At 43.8% G+C, this 23,183-nt stretch overlaps 3 protein-coding genes across 10 annotated transcripts in view; all 3 read left to right on the top strand.

Annotated features, from left to right (window-relative positions):
• The first annotated feature begins 436 nt into the window (after nt 1-436).
• tp53inp2b (tumor protein p53 inducible nuclear protein 2b) lies at nt 437-9,173 on the top strand. 3 transcript variants are annotated; one of them, XM_080015597.1, is made up of 5 exons: nt 437-719; nt 3,666-4,070; nt 4,759-4,800; nt 5,170-5,326; nt 5,422-9,173. In XM_080015597.1, exons 2-5 carry the CDS (start codon nt 3,947-3,949, stop codon nt 5,678-5,680), a joined length of 582 nt encoding a protein of 193 aa, XP_079871723.1. In that variant the 5' UTR covers nt 437-719; nt 3,666-3,946; the 3' UTR covers nt 5,681-9,173. The 3 variants fall into 3 exon arrangements, with proteins under 3 accessions (XP_079871723.1, XP_079871722.1, XP_079871724.1); XM_080015596.1 differs by having other exon boundaries at nt 437-723; XM_080015598.1 differs by lacking the exon at nt 4,759-4,800 and having other exon boundaries at nt 437-723.
• A 1,734-nt stretch (nt 9,174-10,907) lies between these two features.
• On the top strand, nt 10,908-16,380 carry ggt7 (gamma-glutamyltransferase 7; the record flags this gene model as incomplete). Its single annotated transcript, XM_080015595.1, has 15 exons — nt 10,908-11,130; nt 11,242-11,468; nt 11,672-11,823; nt 11,926-12,043; nt 12,171-12,238; nt 12,877-12,950; nt 13,153-13,346; nt 14,010-14,097; nt 14,297-14,424; nt 14,525-14,613; nt 14,723-14,875; nt 15,000-15,117; nt 15,231-15,368; nt 15,538-15,637; nt 15,981-16,380. 15 exons carry the CDS (start codon nt 10,908-10,910, stop codon nt 16,154-16,156), a joined length of 2,046 nt encoding a protein of 681 aa, XP_079871721.1. The 3' UTR covers nt 16,157-16,380.
• A 2,190-nt stretch (nt 16,381-18,570) lies between these two features.
• Nucleotides 18,571-23,183, top strand: part of ncoa6 (nuclear receptor coactivator 6) — a 15,163-nt gene continuing 10,550 nt past the window's right edge. For 4 of the 6 annotated variants that reach the window (XM_080015590.1, XM_080015589.1, XM_080015587.1 and 1 more), the window contains exons 1-6: nt 18,571-18,633; nt 19,539-19,882; nt 20,052-20,207; nt 20,294-20,416; nt 21,121-21,243; nt 21,366-22,232. In XM_080015590.1, the coding sequence (XP_079871716.1) occupies nt 19,582-19,882; nt 20,052-20,207; nt 20,294-20,416; nt 21,121-21,243; nt 21,366-22,232 (1,570 nt within the window). In that variant the 5' untranslated portion in view covers nt 18,571-18,633; nt 19,539-19,581. The remainder of the gene's footprint in view (nt 18,634-19,538; nt 19,883-20,051; nt 20,208-20,293; nt 20,417-21,120; nt 21,244-21,365; nt 22,233-23,183) is intronic. The other 2 variants (XM_080015591.1, XM_080015588.1) reach the window with 1 other exon arrangement.

The raw sequence follows: 23,183 nt of genomic DNA, 5'->3' as shown, positions 1-23,183 counted from the left end.
TTGAAACTATGATACATGTTGTTTGTGTTGTACAGCCTCTCTTCATGCCCTTGTAAATAAAACAATGGTCAAGTTGCTGGGAACCTCCCTGGAACTTCTCAGGCGAGCCCCGGGGAGTCCCCAGACCCTGCGTTGAGACCCCATGTTATTAGAATACCCCCCAGCCCAGATCAGGAACAACCAGAGACCGGGTGTTCTACAAGCTGACTTGGGATCAGCACCCCTGACAAAAGTCACCATTTCCTATCTGGCTGCAGGTTTGACAGCACCAACTCTCCCAACCCCCACCCAGTCACCGGGAGGCCCGGCTCGCATCTGGTGTAATATTCTGATTGGCTGGCCGGCTGCAGGGGGGGCGGGGAAAGGGGCGTGCGCACAGTGTGTTGTGATCTCACAATCAGCTGTTTTGTACGTTCTACATTCTGATCCAAGGATCAGCTGGAGGCAGCAATAAACAAGGAGAATCTGCGGGGAGGAAACCGAACAACCAACGAGGGGGAGAGCTGCAGATGTTATGATATAGGAACGAAACGTCGGTGTAAACATTTTACACGAAGCCCTTCTTCTGCGAAGAAAGCCTTTTTTTTTTTTTAATTATTTTTTTATTATGGTGTTTTAACTACCTCACTTTAAAGGCTATCTAAAGCTATGCTTTAAGGAATTGTTGTCGTTTCTACTGTGTGTGAGACCTCGTTTACAACTTGAATTACATTGCAAAGGCAGGTAAGTGGCTCGTTATTTTGTCTTGTTAGTGTTTGGTGTGTATACAGTGGCCGAAAGTAGGTGGCAAACTGCAACTGTCCTTGCGAATCGCGTCGTCTTACGCGGGCCTATATGCAGTCAATTATGCAAATTTGAGCCGCAAAGAAAACACAACAGGACCGATATTATGACGAAATGCAGATAACTGTGTACGTTGACGATTGCACAGCGGTCGTGTTTACGTCATAAATACGATCCCGGAGCCCAAAGAAACGGTCTGCATCTGCGAAGCGGCTCGACGTCCTACAATACCACCACCATCATCATCATTATTATTATTATGACATCAGTTTGGTGATATGGGACGAGGGACATTTTGCGCCAAATGGTGAACGACGATGGCGGGTGTCGGTGCTTTCTGCAAGGACCGGTAAAATTATTACACATTATTAATCAAGTTATTGTGGGCTGTGTGTGTGTGTGTGTGTGTGTGTGTGTGTGCGTGTGTGTGTGTGAAGCCCCTGACATCACCCAGCCCCGCGCGCTGCAGCTGAGCCAAGCTGTCATTGCTTTGACCCTTCGGCTGCGAAGCTTACACGGATAATTCATGTTTAACCTAAATAGCCCGCATAGAGACTCCCGCTTTCCGATGTCGGTGACCGAATGTGCTTTTCAAAATATACTGACGACCCCCCCCCAAAAAAAAAAAACACAACGAGGTTTTTCCCCGGCGGCCGCGTATCAAACGCCGCTTGTTCTGAGCGGGATTTCTTTAATTTCTTGGCTTTTTGTTGGAAATCGGTTCGCAAAACAGTTGATATAGTTCGTTTCGTAGACGGACGGGCATATAGTTGAGGTTTAGGTTCGCATTCAACCTAGAATTTGGCCATTTTTCCCCGTTTTTCTTCACACCGTCCGATAGGTTAGACCGAACTGGCAGCTTTGGTGACGTGTTTTGTGACGTCAAGGGCGTCTTTTTTTTTTTAACCCCCTCCCATCCGCGTTTGGCCCCGCCCACCCTAGGAGGATCTATGTTGGGGCATAGATCCTATTGAACACAATTTGTATTTATGAAAGATATTACTTTCAGAAACCAGTGTTTATGTTATTAGATAATAATACCAATGCTATTACTTCGAATGCATATACGATTACTCGCATGGTGGGGGGGGGGGGGGGGGGGGGTTCCAATTCCAGCCATGCATATTTATTTAAATACATATTGGGCCATTCAGGTGTAATATTTAGTCCATTTCTGAATTTTGCTTATGAGATCTGTGATAAGGCAAATGTCATTTTTGCACGGTAGGTTGTTCATACAAACGAGTTGCTGAAAGCATTTGTTTTCTACAGAACTATTGATTTTAATATACATTTTTAAAGGGATTTGTCAATGTTCAGCACTGCAAGTAACCTTTAAGTAATGGTCAAACAAAACAAATTATACATCTGTGTAATAAATCTAGTACCAAGTAAGATGGAGTAAAAAATAAAATAAACTACCTTTATTTTGCCAGTAAACTTATTTACAAAATAAACATCTACTGAGCATTTCTCAGTTAAAAGTTATTTTATTTTAATCAGATTTATCCATCCAAGTCTTATGACCTAGTGACTAAAGGAATGCATGAAAATAGCAATCCTGCAGTGCAGAGGCTGCAGCCCTCTCATTCCCCTCATGGGACACTGGGAAGAACAATTTGAAGGTGTCTCCTGCTTGCCACAAACATGCATCCTTGTTATGGGCCTTTAATGAAATTCAAATGAGTGTTTTTGTTCCTGGCCTCAAGCTGATTAGGAATGACCTCCCCTGTTACTAAACAATAGAAATCCTCTTGCACATGACAGTGAAACTTTTTACAATAGTTTTATTGTTAAGTGAAAAGGAACGTGGAATGAATGCCTTTTCTCTTATCTGAATCTTGTTTTAAAGATAAAGATAAGATAAAGATACTTTATTAATCCCCAACGGGAAATTCCAGTGTTGCAGCAGCAATGACATGACAAAACACACATAATTTACATAAACACATGTTGTTTTGAACATAAAAAATAACTAAATAAATAACCAAAAATGAAAAATAATAGTAATATAAATAAATAGAATAAAATAGAATTTAACTCAGTGAAAGGTAAAGTTTAAAAGTGGAAGTTACTACAATATCATCAATACAGTTTTAAACTCTATTGATGACCTGTTTGCTGTTTGCAGCTCTGTTCCTGTCACTATCATATTTGGGCCACAATCATTTCCCGCACTGTGTGTGAGCATCACTAAGGGTGAGAGACCATTGTGGACCTGGTGTCAGTGTCGCCATGGCAACGAGCCAAATTAGGACAGGTGGTGTCAGTCCTGCCATTGTGGCATCCAGTTGAATGGAACTGGAGGAATAAGATGTTCTCCGTGTGTGCTACCTCCTACCACCACTATAGACAAGCAGGCTACCGCGGTCCCGACTGTATGTTGTAGCCTGTGGTGTAACAGCTGTGTGACCCTACATCATCCTGTTGAGAAAAGTAGGGCGGTGGCTTGTCTTTTTCCTCCCGTCTTCTATTGCGGTTTGTCCTTGCGTGCGTGTCTTTCACTCTGTTGCCTAATGTTCATTTTTGTATTGTGACCTTCACTTTCCGCTCCGCACTCTTAATTTGTCCGTCGGGCCACAGTCCTTCATGGACCACTGTCCAATTTGTAGAAGTGGATGGGAGAGCAGGTGTCCTTACCTAGTGAACCTAGTGACACTGAGTGAGACTCTTTTCAACACACGTCTCCCTTTCTTAGCCCTTCCCCATTCATCATAATAGAGGTGAACGTTTTTTTTTTAAATCTGTTGCGTTCCACCAAAATGTGCCCTATCGTTATGTACCATGTATCATCAGAGACAATTTGTTGTAAAAAAAAAAAAAGCTGTAGGCTTTAGTTTTTTGGAGTAATGTCTGTATTCTGTCTCCCTCTGTCTCTCCAGGCCTGTCTGCTCCAAACCAAGTGAAACCTTACATTTGCACTACCGAAGCCTGTACACTCATGTCTATCAACCACAGTGATCCAGCAAAGGGCTTCGAATTAAGAAAGAGGTTTTAAAGAAATTCTCACCCATCAGACACAGTATTGAACGGCTCGACAACAAGTCATAAACCCAAATAAGAAAAAAATAAAGGCAGCTACAGCATTTTCGTGGACGACAGAAGAAGCTTCCTTACGGCACCCTACACCCTGTGATCCATTTGACGGCAGCAAAAAGTAGTCATGTTCCAACGTCTGAGCAGCATCTTCTTTGGGGAAGTGGAGGAGGTGGCAGCAGAGCTGAAGGGGCCGAACCCATGTGTGACAGAGGCTGATGAGGAGGGGTGGATGCTGGTCAACCTGCCCGGTGAGTCTTGCTCAGAGCTGGAGGGAGGGTGGGGACCTGGGTGGGGGGTGGGTGGTGTGGGGGAGGAGGGGGAGGGGGGGTTGAACAAAATAGTGACAATATCAGTTGCGTTCAGAAATGTTCGAGCTCCCCGGGAGTTTTAAACCTTGTGTAAAGTGAGTGATTGGATGGGGTATGGGGGGGGGGAGTCCGATAACAACTGGGGGCGTAGCAGAAGTTGAGTGGTACTGAACAATAAGGCTACCGTGCACCATGTTGTTTTAATGATGAGAGAACATGTGTGAACATGCATCTCTTTTCCCTTTATTTGTGTTCCCAATCAATTGTTTTGTTCCCAGAGCAAAACAAAAACAAAAAAACTGTTCATAGGATTAATGCAGCGTAGAAACACCTCAGCAATTCAGGTCAAAAATTATGTCACTGACAGAACACGAGGATAAGAGGGTACACATAACATAACTAATGATATGATTCTTACTTTTATGTTTTGTGTTGTCCCCCCCCCCCCTCCCTCCCTCCAATTTTTATTCAAAAACCCTCACATTCCCCACACTGGTATGTGTGTGTGCGCGCGCGAATGTACCCATAACCTGCATGGCTTTTTGAATACAAATGCATCGATCTCGCATTATGCCTGTCCCACCCTAAATATTCCCTTATTGGTCAAACCCATCCCCAATCTGACAAGTCATGCCCTCAGCGGAAGCTAAATGCACGATGCCGCTTGAGGGTGAGACGGACGCACAATCATTTCCAGACAATAAACAATCAAATCATCAAGACATACTTACCGGGACTGAGCGCCCCACCCCCACCCCCTGCCCACCTCACAAGCGTCGTAGAACACATAGAGGTCGGGCGAGGGAGACAGCGGCTCCATTTACCCCCCTGACCTGTCCTAGCGCCCGCCCGTCTGCCAAGGCCCTGGCCCGGCCCAGAAGGGCCAAAGTGTCCACAGCGTCCACAGCGTCCACCTTGTCCACGTCCCCCGGCTCCGGGAGTGAATGTGGAGGCAGTGAGGGTAGCAGTAGAGCAGGCTCAGAAAGGGGCTGCATGGATGAGAGTTGGTTTGTCACCCCTCCCCCCTGTTTCACTGCAGAGGGAGCCACGGCAGAGACCAGCCCCATGGAGGACCTGCTCATAGAACATCCCAGTATGTCTGTCTACGTCTCTCCTAACAACCTCTCAATGGTCTCCAATGGCAACCTGTCCGTGGTGGGAGAAGAGAGCATCGTAAGCCTGGCAAGCAGCGTGAGGTGAGAAGAAAATCACATGACAACCAAATTCACTTTTTGGTCAGCCCGCCTACTCGTGCAATTGCGATAACGCGTCGCTCTGTCCTTTGCTCCAGCATCAGAGTGGCCGAACAAGCCGTTGCTCCCGCCACGCCCACCCGGGTGAGCCGCGGAGCAGCCGCCCAGGCCGGAGCCCTGGCCAAGGTCACCCAAGTAGCCAGGGTCCAGTGCAGTAAAGCCCGCACCGAGAGGCGCCACCTGGGCCGGAACCGCATCCAACGCCAGAACCGCACCAGGGAGCAGGTTCCCCGCAACGCGGCCCATGCCAGAAACACCTACCTGCACCAACCCAGCCAGCGCAGCTTCCGCCACTAAACCCGCTTCCACCGGGCGTCGTTTACTTTGAGGGCATTAGTGGTACATAGTCAAAACCTAAAACACCCATTGGAAAGCATTGACACAAAAAATAAAAAATACAAATTAGGTGCAGTTCTGCGTATAGCACACACATACAGATAACTACATAGATAAGAGGAGCTTAACATTTTCTAAAGCTTTTTCCAAGCTACGAACTGATTACACCTTTCACTTTGAAAAAGTCAGATCGCCCTCTTGTCTATTTGTGTACTGTAATGCAAAAATATTAAGTCATTTATACAACAATGCTTTCAACAAAAGTTTTGTTTTCAGTTTTGCCCTCTAAAGTAATTGAATCCTACTTCTTTTATGAACCATCTCCCCCCCCAAAAAAACATTTATTCGCAATTATTTAATAAGTAAACCCCCTGCAAGTTTTTTTCCCCCACTAAGTTTTCAAGATAGTGATAAAAAGAAAAAAAAGAATAATAAAAATAAAAAAACACTGTGTACTTTCTCTATTTGTAGGAACGGGTGTGTCCGAAAAAAACTTGTTCTGTTTATGACAAGTGGTAGGATGTACCGTTGCGTAAAGTTGGAGGAGAAAATCCCCCGGAACCTTATTTCCCTGGGGTTTTGCAGTTTTCCAGTTTATTTTTAAAAATCTATTTCACTCCTTGAAGGCGTATGAGACGGCGAAAGAGAAGCAGAGAAAACGAGAGGTTGTCCCTTTTTTTTTTTTTTTTTTTACCATAAGGAAAACATAGTTCTGAATTTCTCTCATCACTGGTTGAAGGATAAAGACAAAGAAGGGGATGGAGAGAGGATGAACAAAAAAAAAAAATCAAGAGTAAAAGAAAAGATGAAATAATATATAACTAGATAGTTTTGAAAGAAAAGTGGCGGATATAAGAGGAGTATAGTACGTGTAACGTAGCCCTCTGAGCAGCCGTAGGCATCGTTGACATCCTATGGATGATACCCGCTTCACATTGCATCAAAGCATATCTTTGTGGTCAGCACACGCTTGCGGCTTAGTAGAACCAAGATGTGCCAGGAGAACTGTTGTCATTGTGTGTATGGTACTTGTACACATGTAACACAACAATTAAGCTCTTGAAAGAAAGTGGTTGCATCTTAGAACATTCAAGACTATTAACCACAGAGTAGGCGTGGCTTGCCTTTGGGCTACAGTGTGTGGTCGGTGACAGAAGGTCCAGAGCGGAACACTCTAGATGGCGACTCTATATTTTGTTTTGTTTCATTGTTTCCTCTTCATGCCCCCCCCGCCCCTAAGAAATACACCATGTTATTATTGGAGGAGGAGAAAGTGCACAGTTAAATACAAAAAAAAAACAACTTGTTACGCATAAACAGCATGACCCTCAATTGAAAGGTGAAGACGAGTGTGCCCGGCACACACCAGTCATGGTCCTCTGTGTCGTGAATTATTCTACCTGTGTGAACACCAACAACTACTGAGACGGGGAGGATCCAACCGACCCGTCCCTTTAGTTGCGATACCACTCACCGCCAAAATGGCCACGATAGCGCGCGCGCCCGCGCACACACACACACACACACACACACACACACACACACACACACACACACACACACACACACACACACAATAGCCACCATCCATAAAAAATGTTGTTCTCATGGGTGAGCAATGTCTCTTATCTATCCATTTATCTTTCCATCTATCCATCCATCTCCATCCATCCATCCATCCTCTCATCTCTCCATCGCTTGCACATTCAGCCGAAACAGTTTCCACCTTAAAATCTAGCTTACTGATATGTATTCAAAAACAATAGCAAACGATGGTGCTGAAGTGTATATGAATATACATACAAATGTTTGTAAATTATTGGAGACATGGATGTAAGTTTGCACTGTTATACATTTTGTGAGTCAAATGTCGTAGCTGTGTGCAGTGTGCTTCTTAAATTTTTCTTTTGTGACTATGATTTTATTTTTGTTTTTCGATTTAAACCGTCCACGTACAAAAGAATGTGTACTGACGCGCTAGACTCTGAAAACCATCCAAAAAAATGGCGACACTTATCTCTCTTGTAAATACTGCAGTCGGATGTGTAATGCAACTTGGATGTCAAAGCCCCCTCGGGACAGGCGTCGGCGGGACGGCTCCCGATCGGACCGATATGATGTGATCTTGAGTTGACCTTAAATCAAGAACCTTTTCCGTCTCGACAAAATGTGGAGTCTTCACTCAGATTTCAGGCTCCACCTCAAACTGAGCTTCGAGAACGTAGCTGGATTACATTACAGTATTGGATGTGCCATAAGCGGATACCGCCTCCTAGAGGGGCGCAGTTTGGGGGGGAAACCAGGAGCGACGCCTGTTCAACTCGAGTGGAGGCGCACATCCAGAGTTTGAGGATTCCATCAGTTTGTTTGGAAATAACCTTAAAGTGTTTTTCAGTTCATATATATATATATATATATATATATATATATATATATATATATATATATATATACATACACACACACACACACACACACACACACGTACAGACACGTATAGATATATTGATGTATAGATACATATATTCAGAATTCTTTACCTGTAACCACAAACCACCATTTTTCCTATACTGCCCATTTTTCCTTTAAATGGCTTTCCTTTCAAATGTTTTATTCTGAGTAATATAATTTATGATATAATTATGAATATTACATATTTCTTTTTTTTTTTTGTATAAAGATGTTATCTGTCTGAAATGCAGTGCATGGATCTGGGGTGATGAGTCGAGCATAAACAGACACGCGCGCACAACGATCTCCCATTTATGACGCTGCCTTAATCCCTACGAGCGTTACGATCCTGACTGTGCCTCGGAGGCAAGACTTTGTGCCTGCGGTGAAAAGAAATGTGATTGCAAAAAGAATGAGGAGACGAGGCAACGGAGAGAGATCACCAGTAGACGTGTGCAACGCTTATTACCACAGAGGGCCCCAGCTCTGCAGGCCTGTTCCGTTTCATGTACTTTTCATTTCCCGTCTTTTCACCTTCCTCACCAGTGTAACGTTAAAAGGTGTCTGCAGTGTGTAGTGTGTGATTACCAAGAGAATTTTTGTTTCAGAGTGGCGCCCATTTAATAACGGGACAGTGTGAATCCACCGTGTGTGTCAAGCCAATGGGATGTGAGAGATTGTGTCATCAACAACAAAAAATACGGAGTATGCTTGTATTTTCAAATATAGTTATTAGAAGAGTTGTTCACCTTGTAAGATGTTTGAAATTAAAGGGGTTGAATGTCTGGGGAGTTTTATATTTATGTTGTGCCCTAAAATGATGGCAGCTTAAAAACACTTGGGGGTTACACCCACATTACATCGCAATGAGTACGCCCCTCCCCTATAAAAAAAAAACAAAAAAACTATAGACCTATAAAATTTGGTGTATCTGATATCAATGGTGATTGTGCCTTTCACTATTTCTGCATGGTTTTTGTGATGTACTGAGATTTCCTTCCCCAAAAGGACAGTCGTCCACGGACAGGCAAGACCTATGCAAAACCAACTGATGGGTTTTCCAGCATCCATTCAGACAACAGATACCCGCCAAAAACAACGAACAAACAATAAATACTCAGGTTAAAACCTGAATCATGTCTCATTATTTATGTGTTGAAGAGAACAGAGTGCAGCCGTGGAGGCCATTGTCAGATTTTAAATGACTTTTTTTTTTTGGTGTAATGGAAAATGGATTTGTCTTAGCACCTGTGATTGCATGATGAGGGGATTCCACTGTGGTGGGTTTTTTTTTAAGATAAATGTTAAATCACCACCAGTTTATCAGCAAAAAAAAAAAAAAAAAATATATATATATATATATATATATATATAAAAACACACACACACACACACACACACACACACTTGCGCCCTAACAGTGCACTGTTGACAGACCCTGCCGCCAACAATGGAAACTTAAGTGGAGCATATACAAATACATTGAATGGCAGGTTATAAAGTGACAGCTGAAAATGCCATCAAATTGGGGATTGTTATCAAGCATCTTTTTACTGATTACCACTTTTAACATTTAAAATCAAAACTCTGAAGATACCGAAGTTGAAGACAGACGCCCAGTGTCTGTCTCTCTGGATTTATTCCGCCCAGTAGAGTGGAAGAGCGTTGTCAAATAAGCGTTTCAAAACCGGTTTGTCAGCTCCCGTTGCTGGACGATTCGTCCGCGCCGGGTCAGGGGAGAGGACTAACAACGGGCGTGTCCTCGATGGAAGCGGCGAAGCAGCGACTCCGGGAGCGAATTCAACGGGTTCGTCGCACGGAGCGTTTCGGTGGCTGACGGCCCCTTTGGTGCTGCATTCATTTGAGACTCGGAAATCGGTGATTCCGAGTCGGCGTTCTCGCCTCCCGCGTCAAACGTGTTTTCGGTTCGGGGAAAACACGGACGCCGGCAGTCAATGTGTGTTTGTTCACCGGCTTGTTCCTTCTTCAAGGATCTGCGCAGGAGATATCAGTGCGGAGTAGGTCAGATCCATTTTGGACTTTGGTTTTGGTTTGGTTATTACCTGGGTCCTTTTCAAGGGAACGCAGCACAAGGCGGTGACAGGCCAATCGTGACGTCACGGATCTCGGCGGTTGCCATTATCGCGGTGAAATGAAGTCCGCACCTGCCTCGTCACAACAAAGATTCTATCACGATGCGCCGCATTGATTAAACCCAGTTTCTTTTCTCAAAACGGTGAGTTGGCTCCATCTATCTTCAAGAATTTTGGTCGAATTGTTTTGTCTTGAGTAATACATGGATATATAGGTGCGTTATGTCCGCCGCGTTTAAAGAGCGCCGATTTGTATAGTGTGTTATTGGCACGTTCAAAACCAAGATGACATTATTTATTAACGTTATCATATGTTTGGCAAATGACCAATGTGCGCCACAGACACCATCCGCGTATTCACCACCTACAGACTGCTGGCTGTTATTGCCATGCAGATCCTAGAATCATCATGCAGTCTGATGGAGGAATCCATCTAGTCACCTCTCATTTTTCATCCTCTGCAGGTGTTTGGCTTCTAATGGATGTTCTTTAAATGCACCATCATCCTGGGATCTAATGAGCCATACCTTTAGTCTATGCCAGGCCTAAAAGCATCAGCAAGTGCAGCGTACCCCCCTGCAAACATGACATTTCTTGCATGACTCTATGCTCGGTTTTAAATATTTTAACTGTGAGACGTAGTCATGTACAATCCTGCGAATGAAAATGTGACGGGTGGGCTCTCTGGCGGGCCCACGGCGGATAGAGATGCAAACCAAGAGACAACCTTGGGCAGTGCCTACTCTCCGGTCGACTACATGAGCATCACCAGCTTCCCCCGGCTCCCAGAGGACGAGATGCTTTCTGGGGAGAACGCGCTGAAGTCTCGCAAAGACGACGACAACTTCCTCAGCGAGCAAGATACAGGTCGGTGACGCATGCCGCCAGGTTATTTATTTATTTGTTTATAAATTTGTTTTTTAAGGTCAACGGGCGAGGGACTTGTTTCACCCCAGGCTTTATGCTTTGTCATCCCAGACCCGGATCTGTTTCTGAAGTCGGCCCGTCTGCAGCGGCTCCCGTCCTCGGCCTCCGACCTCGCCAGCCATGACATCTCACCCCTGCAGGAGACCACAAGAGACCCCCTGGCAGAGGACTGCGCCTGCCAGCGAGACGGCCTGACGGTCATCATCACAGCCTGTCTCACCTTCGCCACGGGGGTGACTGTCGCTCTCATCATGCAGATCTACTTTGGAGATCCTCAGGTGTGTGTTTTTTTTAGTTTTTTTTTTAATCGAGCAATAATTTTCCTTTTTCTCTATTCGACATAAAATCCTTTGATCTGCGCGGAACCTTTCTCCTTGTGCTTACACACACCGCGCACATGAATGGACGCACACTCCCGGCCATTGAATTCTTGTAATCTAATCTAATGTTGTTTTTAAATGTCCCCTCCTCCTGTTTGAAGATCTTTAATCAGGGGGCGGTTGTGACTGACGTGGCCCAGTGCACAACCCTGGCCTTTGATGTCCTGGGCAAGCAGGGCTCGAGCGTGGACGCTGCCATCACCGCTGCTCTCTGCCTGGGCGTCATCCACCCACACACCTCTGGGATCGGAGGGTGAGTTCTCGCAACTGTATGAATCTACGAGATTGGGCTGTTTAACGCTGTGAAATATGGGAAGCTGGAATGGGGGAAAAATGACGATGTTCCACTGTACAGCGGGGGAGTGATGCTGGTGCACAACATCCGGAAGAACAAGACTCGAGTGATTGACTTCAGGGAGACGGCACCGTCCTCCCTCACTGAGGAAATGCTGGAGGCAAACCTGGATCTCAAGGTAGGGCATTTTTTCACTTACTCCAGATAGATTTGGACTAAATGACTGAACTAAATGACGGTCGAGGGGTGGAAGGCAATGATACTACCTGTATTTAATTGTTTACCATATTGTTGTTGTATTTCAGCCTGGCCTGCTCGTTGGGGTACCAGGGATGCTCAGCGGGATGCACCAAGCACACCAGCTCTACGGCAGGTACTAGAACACATGAAGGGAATAGTCATTCTCAATTTTCTGCTTCTCGACAACCTGCTATTTATTTTTCTCTGTGTTTTCCTTGGTTTCTATCTATCTATCTGTCTATCTGTCTATCTGTTTATATGTTTATATATAATAATAATAATAATAATAATAATAATAATAATAATAAAAAAAAAACAAAATAGATTTAAAAAATAAGTCACTGTGTTAATCCTTGTATTCGGTTTTTATTATAATCCTCTTTTCTTATTATTTTTTTAAAGCTCAAACTTTATTTGAACACTTATTTCTCCCTTCTTCACCTCCATTGTAAGAGCCATGCCCTGTAAACTCGAAGCGTGTGCACTTATTAGTCACTGCAGCTTTGTACCCAGTCTAGTGCCAGAGATCCGGGTTGGATTTGAAACAAGGCTGATAGAGTTGCTGCCGGACATATCAGATACTGTGCTCGTCCCAACATCAGATGGCACCGTTTCGCTTTCTCGGTTGTTATGGGGGAAGTGCTTAAGGCGTTCTTGCACACGTTGAGGATATACTGTGCTATTTGCAATCACCGAAGATCCGTTACTGAAGCTGGATTATTTGAGACTTGTAATACAACTCGCATTTAAATGACCCTTTGTGCTCTCCAGAATGCCATGGAAAGACGTGGTGACCATGGCAGCCGATGTCGCCAAAAATGGGTTTAATGTTAGTCATGATCTTGGTAAGTGTAGTGATTAAGTGCCAGTTACTAAATGCACTGAGGGTTGGCTCATGCTTCTCAGTATCCCCTCATTATGAACAATTGCTGTGTGATGACGGTTGATAGACGTTGTATGCCACTGTTGCTGTGAAATCAAAGGGTAAAAAAACAACAACCCAAAAAACGATTCTCACGCGGTCTCTGCGTGCATGTTTCCCCATAGCTGAAGCTTTAGCAAAGGTGAAAGACCAGAACATGTCCGACGCCTTCAGAGATCTCTTCCTCCCCAACGGTCAGCCTCCCATCTCGGGGTTGTTCACCAGACGTCTTGATTTGGCGGCCATCTTGGAAACGGTTGCAGCAAACGGTATCTCAGAATTCTACAGTGAAAACCTGACGCGGGAAATGGCAGCTGCTGTAAGTCAATGTCGCTTTGTACCTAATCCATCTCATCTTTTTTATAATACTTGTGTCTCAATGAAGAACTTGAAAGTTCAAATAAAATTTTTGTCTATGTGCAAACAATCACTTAAAGGTGCAGTGTGTAGAATTTACAAAACGGAATTGGCAAAAATGGAATATAATATTTATAAGCATGTTTTAATTAGTGTATAATCCCATGAAAATAAGTTAAGTGAGTTGGCGTTACCTTAGAATGAGCTGTTTTTATCCACACAGGGAGCGGCTACGCTTCATGGAAGCCGCCATGTTAGACTGCCATGTTTCTTCTACGGTAGCCCAGAACGGACAAACCGAACGCTGGCTCTCGGGCCTTTCGTGGTTTTCACAGCCACGTCTCTTCCACGGAGGCCGCCATCTTGCACCGCCATGCGGAGGGGTATTCAGTTGGTTGCGATCTGCAACCTCACTGTTTGATGCCACTAAATTCTAAACACTGCACCTTTTAAATATGAAAACTCTTCTTTGAAATGGCCCTAAGCCAGTTAAAATGTAAACTGTTTTGTCATGTAAATTTGCTGATTGTTTTGTGGCTGGATGTACATGCTAACAACATATTTACTGTACTTTAAAATGGAAAACAGACTCCTTTTTAGACTTTTTATTATTTTTTTTTTAAAGGTGCAAGCCAGAGGCGGAGTGCTGTCTGAGGAAGACTTTGGAAACTACAGCACTGCTTTGCAGGAGCCAGCAGAGGTCATCTACCAGGGTAAAAAAGAAAAAGTACTTCACATACAATTTACATCAACACCATTAGTGAACATTGCCATGTGTTGCTATAACTAGGAAAAATAAAACTTGGGCAACTTGTTGAGCCTGTATACACAGTGTGTATTTGATCAGTCTCAAGCGTTTCTGGAAATATTCAATTCAATCTCTATTTCTCTTCTTTATGGTTTGCTATGCAGGCCACCATGTGATGGCGGCTCCAGCTCCACATGCTGGCGTTGCCCTCATCACAGCTCTAAACATACTGGAAGGTTACAACATCACCAGCCACATGCCGAGGAATAGCACCTACCACTGGATAGCGGAGGTATTTTCACCGCCTCCAACAAACTGCTTACAGAATTTACTGTAGTTATTTGCATTGCATAATTTTTTGTATTTGTGCATATTTTGTGCGGCCCTGGCAGTCTGTGAAGATTGCGCTAGCTTTTGCGAGTGGCCTGGGGGACCCAATGTATGACGCTTCAGTCTCAGAAGTGGTCACTGAGATGCTGAGGTAGGCTTTACTTTGCAACCTCTGGTTCCACATTGTAACCTGTTCCACATTGTAAGTTTAGGTGGCATGCTTCAACCCATTTATTTTATGTATTTTTCCTCTTTGCCAGTAAGACCCATGCAGAAGGCCTCCGTCAGTTGATCAACGACTCTCAGGCGTTTCCTGTTGGCCATTACGCTCGATCCTTTGCTTTGGAGGACAGTGCGGTGGCCAGCCAGGTGATGGTCATGGGGCCTGATGACTTCATCGTGTCAGTCATAAGGTACGCTGCGCCATAGTGGCTGCGACTTCAAACTGCACAATATGCACAGGGCCGGATGTTATTGCTTTATGGAAATACCTGGCCCAACATCATCACGATACCTTGTCATTTGCATTTTTTTTAGCTCCCTTAACAAACCATTTGGAAGCGGTATAGTAACTCCTTCGGGAATCCTGTTGAATAGCCAGATGCTGGCCTTCTCCTGGACTAACAAAACCCAAAACTCCTTCCCATTGAACCCGGTAATGGAACCATTGACTTGTTTCTTTGCTTCAGCGCTGCATCAAATCAACTGTTATGAATAAACATTTGCAAGAATATACTGTAAATGATGACATGTCTGTCATGTCTGTAGCACAACATCATCCAGCCCGGAAAGAGGCCGATGTCCTTCCTAATGCCCACGGTCGTGAGACCTGCTGTGGGCCTGTGTGGCACCTACGTCGCCCTCGGATCCTCCAACGGAGAGAAATCTCTCAGTGGCATTACACAGGTTATTCACTACCTGGATCTATCAATAGCTTCAACAGATCTAGAATTTAGATTTTGTTTAGAAATATGAAAGCCCTCCGTGGTAACAATCTCTTTTTGTGTTTCTTAAAGGTTTTATTTGAAAAAAAATTTTAATCACTTTCCAATCTGTGTTCTGTCATATTTTGCAGGTGCTGATGAATGTTTTGTCTTCCCGTAAAAACATGAGTGACAGTTTGGCTTATGGAAGACTCCACCCACAGTTGACACCCAATACCCTTTTGGTTGACTGTGAGTATTTCTGCACACATCTGCTTTGGGGCATAATATCCTTTGAATGTTTAAGTTCAACCAAAGTCAAATCGGTACTGTGCTTGGGGGTGTCCCAGTGGTTTAACCAAAAAGTACACATTGGCCAAAAGTGAACACGGTTCGAATCAGGTCTTTGGTCTTTGCCTGTCGCTCCTCTCTCTACTTCAATATTTTCTGTCTTTCTTTACTGCACTATAAATTAAGGATAGAATTTTCTGCGCTTATTGTAAACCCTCTTTTCTTCACCTTGCAATAGGTTATTTCTTCTTCACTTGTCACCAGAGTATTGACTTCTCACCCAATCTTTACCTCATTTCTCCAGCGGAGTTTCTAGATGAAGACATAGAGGTGCTGCAGGCCAAGGGTCACATGGTGGAGCGGACAGACATCCTCTCGTTGGTGGAAGGTACGAGGAGAACCAACGACCTCATCATCGGGGTGAAGGACCCTCGGAGTGCCGACGCCTCGGCCCTCACCATGTCCATGAATATGCCCTAGCTCCTCCCCTGGTGGCGTGGATTGGGAGTGTGGGGAGAAGTAACACATTGTAGTGAGGAGCTGTATAGGGGAAAGGTGTAGATTCTCATCTGTGGACAGTGAGATGGGGGGTACAGGTCATTCTGTGAGTTGAGCAGGGAGAGGGTTGATACTAGTTGACGGGAAATGGAAAGTGAAAAGGTGGATGGAGAGGTTACTGAGACAAACACTGAGACATACTGATGTTTCACTCACATGGACAGGGGCACATGATGAGTGACGGCTGAAACCACCGTGCTTCTCATGCAACATGATCTACACAATAGACAATGTTAAGAAAAGTAATTCAGCTCTTCTGTTTTACACAGTGCAACACATATATTCATTATCCAGCCTGATGCTGCGTATCAATAAAACCTACAGTCCCATTGGAAGGGGGTCGGGCAGTTAAAGGTAGGATTTTAAATAGCAGCTATGATGACAGGATGATGGAAAAAATATAGAAAAAATTTCACGGCATTTTCACTCAAGCATGCTATCTAAAGGCTTTTTGTCAGTTATTTTGAATATGTGAAGTTTACGCTATTGTATGTGCTAGAACTCGGCAAAGTGTGGGATGCTTTTCGGAAGATGAATCTCCGAATTGATAAACATGATCTCTAACAATGATCTGAAGGAAGGGTTTTGTGCTAGGTCACACTTCATGCACTAATGCTCTGCACTCCATGACTAGACTTGGAAGGACGTGTTTTTTTTTTTTTTTTTTTTTTTTTTTAAGGTGTACCTTGCAAGATTCTCTAGTATTATGCCTCTTGCAGTTTACAAAGTATCTTCCCTTTTTACCACACACTGAGATGCAAGTGACGTTTCCTTTATAACAAAAGTGAATCTGAGCATTAACCAGTGGTAAATATGTTCTGATCGGATTTGAGGGTTAACCTCATACACCTGCAGGGAGGGTAAATCGAGACATTAATTGCAGTTTTTAAGGTTGTGTACTCAGGGTGTAAACAGCTAGGGGCGCGACACTATTGAATGGTACACGGCACTCCTTACAATCAGAACGTTGCCACTGACATACATCTGGTCTTGTGCTTTTGATTTTTTTTTTCAGATGGACATGAATTCACTTTACAAGCAAATAGGTAGGAATAGGCAATTGTGTCTGAAGTGTGCATTGAGATATCTGTAACCAAAATCACTGATACTAAACTGCTAACAGTCATGCTTTGGATGTGATGTTTGACTGTACCTTGCGGTTGATTGTTACGACTATTTAAATTTAAACATTTAAGTGCTTCAACGGGGTATTTCATTCAGCCAATAGCTTACTTTGGACCATGTTATTAATAGAACTGGGAAATGGGGTAGAATGCTTACAGCCAAGGTAGTAGTTTTCCTTGAGTATCATGGTTTCGATACAGTTATTGAATTATTATATCACTATTTTTATACAAACATTTATTTTAAAGGCAGGTGGTTCTAAGGTATAATGTTTAGGTCATTTTTTTTGTGTGTATAAAATGTCTGCAATCTGTGTACTTTAAATAATTATTGTGTTTAAGAGTTGTGCTTAAGAGAGGATATTTGGGTACAAAAATGTCTTGGAAAAGGGCAATAAAGTCCAGAAGGGTCAATTTAGGTGGTCAGGACTTTCTGGTCAGCACCAAATTCTATAGGGAACGCTTGCAAGCTTTCTCTATGGAATTATGACATGGTTTGGTGATGCTCGCTGCCTCCCCTCAGAGTTTGTCTTCAATCACCTGTTTTGCTTGGTTTCATGTGTATTTTTTTTTCTTTCTTTTTGAAATTATTATTCACCCTCTATTTGATTTGAACCAAAATTAACATGACGTTTACAGACCCAGTAAATAAAAGGTTTGCACACATGTTGAGAATTCTTTATTAACTTTAACTTCATGCCCCTGCGCGATCGCTGCCTTATTGTCGGGAAAGGCGGACCCCGCCACCAACAATGGAAGCGGCATCGGAGGTCATACACAAACACAGGCTGGTTCTTATCAAGTATCTGCTAAATAAATAAGAGACTGAAGAAAGATATCCAAGATGATAATTATGTTAAGACGTAACGTAATATGTAGGACATATTGTTAATACTCGTAAAAAATGATACTGTGTCGCATGTAAATTCAACAATTATATTGGATGATTTTGTGTCCTGCTGGAGCATCAAACATAAGACGCACGCCCGGTCTAGCGTCATTATTTGTGGTGAAAAGGCCGCCTGCTGCATTCATTTAAACAAGTTTGTTTTATTTCCATCGTCATGGCTGTTTTTGTTGCGGTGAACAGCGGCTTAATGTAGTAAAACCCCGTAGGAACCAAGAAGAGATCGCCGCCCGGAACCCTGCCGCAGCGCCCGCGTTTCCACCGGACCTTGTCCCGTGTGAGACGCGCTGTGTTAGCTGTTAGCTGGTTCATCTAGACTAGCTGGCAGATGTCGAGCAGTTGCACTTATCTCCTTACGAATATGTCTGGTAAGGATTTTAAATACGTTTGTGCTTTACGTGCGACTTAAAGTTCATTATATATAGCTAGTCTAAACGGCAGTACCAAGCCGTTTTTCGGGCGTGCAAGTGCTCTAATTTCCAATGTTTTCACGATGAATCTAGTGCAATGCTAAGTAGCAAGCTAAGAGTTGCTAACGTTAGCTTTACGCCAAGGCCTTTGATGCAGGCGAGCAGGAAATGTTGCTTAAGATAAATATGAATTTAACGAGGTTGCAGACATGTAAAACTGCCAGTAGTGACGTTTCGAAGATAATTTACTTGTGTGACCACGAACTAAAAAGGAGAAGCATTGTAAAGACTTTTTTTTGTCTGCAGAATACTGTTTAGCTACATACCAGGTTGTATTGACACTAGAAGGAATAGTGTCATTGTGAAGTCCAATTTTTAAATATACCCTGCTAGTGGGATACAGATGGGTTCTAGTGGGAAAATAAAACGAATTTCATTTTTTGTTTCTTAATCGAGCCTTGAGTTACCATAGCTTCCCATACGTTGGGCACTGGACATTGTTATTTTCCTTGTTAAACACTGTACATACGCATACATGCAGTTGCATACTGTAGATGACTGTACATTACATATATTTTGCTAACACATATATATATATATATATATATAAATATATATATATATATATATATATATATATATATATATATATATTATTTTTTTTTGCTTCTTCGTGTGTGTGTGTGTGTGTCTATATATAGATAGATATAGAGAGAGTGAGAGAGATCTCAGATTTATATATTTTTCTTCCTACTTTGTTTTGCACCGCCTCTGGAATTTACCATTTATTTTTTGACTGCATGTGAGGATGTGGTGATGATGAAAACGCAATGATGCATCTTTTTTTTTTTATTACGTTGCAGCATAACCAGCTCAACCCTCGGCCACTCCTATTAAGAAGGGAGGATGGCACATATACATACACCACCTCACATGTCCCATGGGACAGAAGTCCTGGAAGGTGATAATGACTCCGATGGGGACTCTGGAGTCGGAGAAGATGCAGTGGAGCATGCTGATTGCTGCCATGGCGTTGGAACACAAGAGGAAAAGGCCACCGAGGAACATGGCAAAGAAGAGTGTGATGGCGAGGAGGAGGAGGGACATTTTACAATTTTTGTTTCATTTAAAGGAAACATGGAAGATGAAGACTTTTCACAAAAACTTGACAGAGTCCTTAACGGCATACCAAGCATTATCGATTTAGGTAAATATTAACTGTTAACTGTTAAATATGGACCATTCCGGTACAGTAAGTACCGCTTCAAGTGGACATATCTTTGTTATTCAATTTTTCTACCCTGTGGTTCATGGCCGCTACCTCTTCATTCTTTGTCCTCCCTCTCAACTTTGATTCTCATATGTTCTCCTGTTAGGTTCAGAGCGACTGCAGCCACAACACTTGGAGCCATGGAACAGTGTACGTGTTACTTTCAACATTCCCAGGGATGCTGCGGAGCGGCTGAGATTGCTGGCACAGAACAACCAGCAACAGCTTAGAGATCTGGGGATTCTCTCTGTCCAGATAGAGGGTATGGTGAAGCCCTAGTGGAGCCCGCTATTACTGTTAAAAAGAAATCTCATAATTTTTATTGTTGTCCATGCTTGCTGTTCCCAGGGGAAGGAGCTATTAATGTTGCTATGGGGCAGAATAGAGGGCAAGAGGTGAGAGTGAATGGACCAATTGGCATCCCTGGCCAGATGAGGATGGATATGGGCTTTCCAGGTCAGCCAGGCCCAGGTATAATACATGGGGTTAATCAATCTTTCTATCTGTAAAAAAAAGAGACGTTGGAAGTATTGATTGGATTTGGAAAACACGTTCATTTTTAATGTGAAACAAAATTCTATATTTATGTTAGTACAGATACTCCTCACTTCCCGACCTGCCTGTTTAACGGCCGTTCACTTACGACCCACTCTCCGACCAGTCGGTATTGTACGCTGTCTCAGCATCTCACCGTGCATCACCCTTTATACACTTTATGCACTATATATACTGTATACATCTCATCTCATCACCGTTCTCAGTCTCGTTCCCACCGTCTGTCAGTATTCACTACACTAGCATTCGCATTGCCCACGCCCCCTTACCGTGAAATAACACAGGTCCTCGCTTATCGACCAATTCGCTTAACAATCTGGTCCTAGGAACGGAGCTCGGTCGCTAAGGGAGGAGTACCTCTAATCTAATTTTGCTAGAGAACATTATGCTAGAAAAGCACTATGGTGTGTCAACATAACACACATTAATTCTCTTCTGGGTACAAGAATATTGCCAGATTTATTGCATTTTATTTATATATTTATTTACTTTTAAATATCATATTCATGCATTTCTGCTGTAATTTGAGAGTGTGTAACTAATCATAGAATACATTGGATTCATTTGTTGAGCATTTTTAACTTTTTACACAAATTGATGTAAGAAATAACTTTTACCAGCAGGTGTGAGGATGACCAACCCATCAATGGTCCCCCCTGGTCCCAGCATGGCAGGTCAGGCGATGGTACCAGGCAGTAGTGGACAGATGCATGCCAGAGTTCCAAGACCAACTTCTCAGACAGGTTTGGTTTATAACTACTTCATTTGTAGTTAATTCTTTATTTGGCTTGAATATAAGTCTGTGAAAGGTTGGCTAACAAGTAAACCTGATTTATTTGTATTTATTTACTTGCTCTCTTCCTAGATGCTATGGACCCAATGATGCCAGGGATGTCAATTCAGCAGCAGCAGCAGCAACTCCAGCACCAGCAAGCTGGCCCCCATGGTTCAGGCCAAATGCCCCCACAGGCGGTCCACCACATGCAAGCTTTGCAGGCTGGCAGGCAACTTAATCCTGCCGCCTTGCAGCAGCTTCAACAGCAGCAGCAACAACAACAACAGCAGCAGCAGCAACATCAGCAGCAACAGGCCCAGCAACAAGCTCAGCTCTCCCAGCTTGGGCCTAGACCTCCATTCAACCCCTCGGGTCAGATGGCCGTGCCCCCTGGCTGGAATCAACTGCCCTCTGGAGTCTTACAGCCATCTGCCTCCCAGGGAGGGCCTGCATGGAGAAAGCCACCCCCCCAAACCCAACTCAGTCAACGCCCACCTTCCCTGGCTGCAGTTCAGACTCCCAGCCATCCTCCACCTCCTTACCCATTTGGTAGCCAGCAGGCTGGACAAGTATTCAATGCCATGGGGCAGGGGCAACTACAGCAACAACAGGGAGTGATGGGACAGTTTGCAGCCCCTCAGCCCAAAGGTCCTCAGCCAGGCCCAGGTGGTGTAGCAGGACCACCCAGACCTCCTCCACCACTTCCACCAACATCTGGACAGCAGGGTAACCTTGCTGCCAAATCTCCTGGTTCCTCCTCATCACCTTTCCAGCAGGGTTCACCTGGGACTCCTCCAATGATGGCCCAGCGACCAACGACCCCACAGGGTTTTCCACAGGGTGTGGGCTCACCAGGGAGAGCAGCTCTTGGACAACAGGCTAATATGCAGCAAGGATTTATGGGATTGCCCCAGCATGGACAGCCAGGGGCCCAAGTGCATCCGGGTGCAATGGCAGGTAAGCTTATTCAACCCCCACCCCATAAACACAAATATACACACAGAAAAGCCTTTGTTGATCATTTTGTAAAAGGCAACATATATTATTTAACTATTTCCAGGGCTCGACAGTAACGGTTGCCCAGTTGCCCTCGGCAACCAGATTGAGTCAATTGGCAACATTTCGTGGCCCCTAGTTTTTCCCTTTGGCAACCACTTTTCAACATAAAAAATAGGGATAGCAACTCGCGAAACATGCACTCCAAAATAAATATATTTTTTGCATTAGTGATTTTTAAATATTGCTGTTACAGTCAGAACCAGAATTCTGCGCATGCCTTGACACACGTGTGCACCGTGCACAGGCACCAGTGAATGGAAGTAGAGCATGGTTATTACAGTCAGGGATACAAACAACTCACATTTCTGCGTATGTTGCTTTTTCACGTCAATTTGAGTGACTTGTATAAATCGTCCAAACTGATCCGAAAGTTTTTTCTGGGGGTGCGGCAACTTATTTTAGCATTAAATCTTTTTTAACCGTCCGAGAGTGATGCCATCTGCGATAGATTAAGTAGTCCACTCGTTCTCTGATATTACATTAGAACTAGGCTTGTGTGAAATTCCAGTCGCTGGTTGCTGGGGGGCAGCGATTGACGATTTTCAGACCTGCCAACCTGCACGCATTTTGTGTACCAACTACGCAATTTTTAGTCAAAATACGCAGGTACGAAATGCCAGCTGAAACTACGCAAAAAAGTTGTGATTCTGTGAGCCCTCCCTCTCTTCAAACTTAACATCCACTGATACGCCGCTCGCTGAGTGCTACTTTATTATCCATCGAGGTATAACGCTGCATTGCTGAGGTTAAATGGGAAGTGGGAGAGTTATAATAAAGCACTTGAGAAATGTGACCGTAATGTTAACATATAAAACGTAAGATGCACTGATCTATTGGCCATGTACGGAT

Source organism: Zeus faber (assembly GCF_960531495.2).
Source record: "Zeus faber genome assembly, chromosome: 15".
In the NCBI taxonomy this organism is placed as follows: Eukaryota; Metazoa; Chordata; class Actinopteri; order Zeiformes; family Zeidae; genus Zeus; species Zeus faber.
The sequence above is the reverse complement of the archived record's forward strand: the minus strand, read 5'-3'. Positions and strand labels throughout refer to the sequence as shown.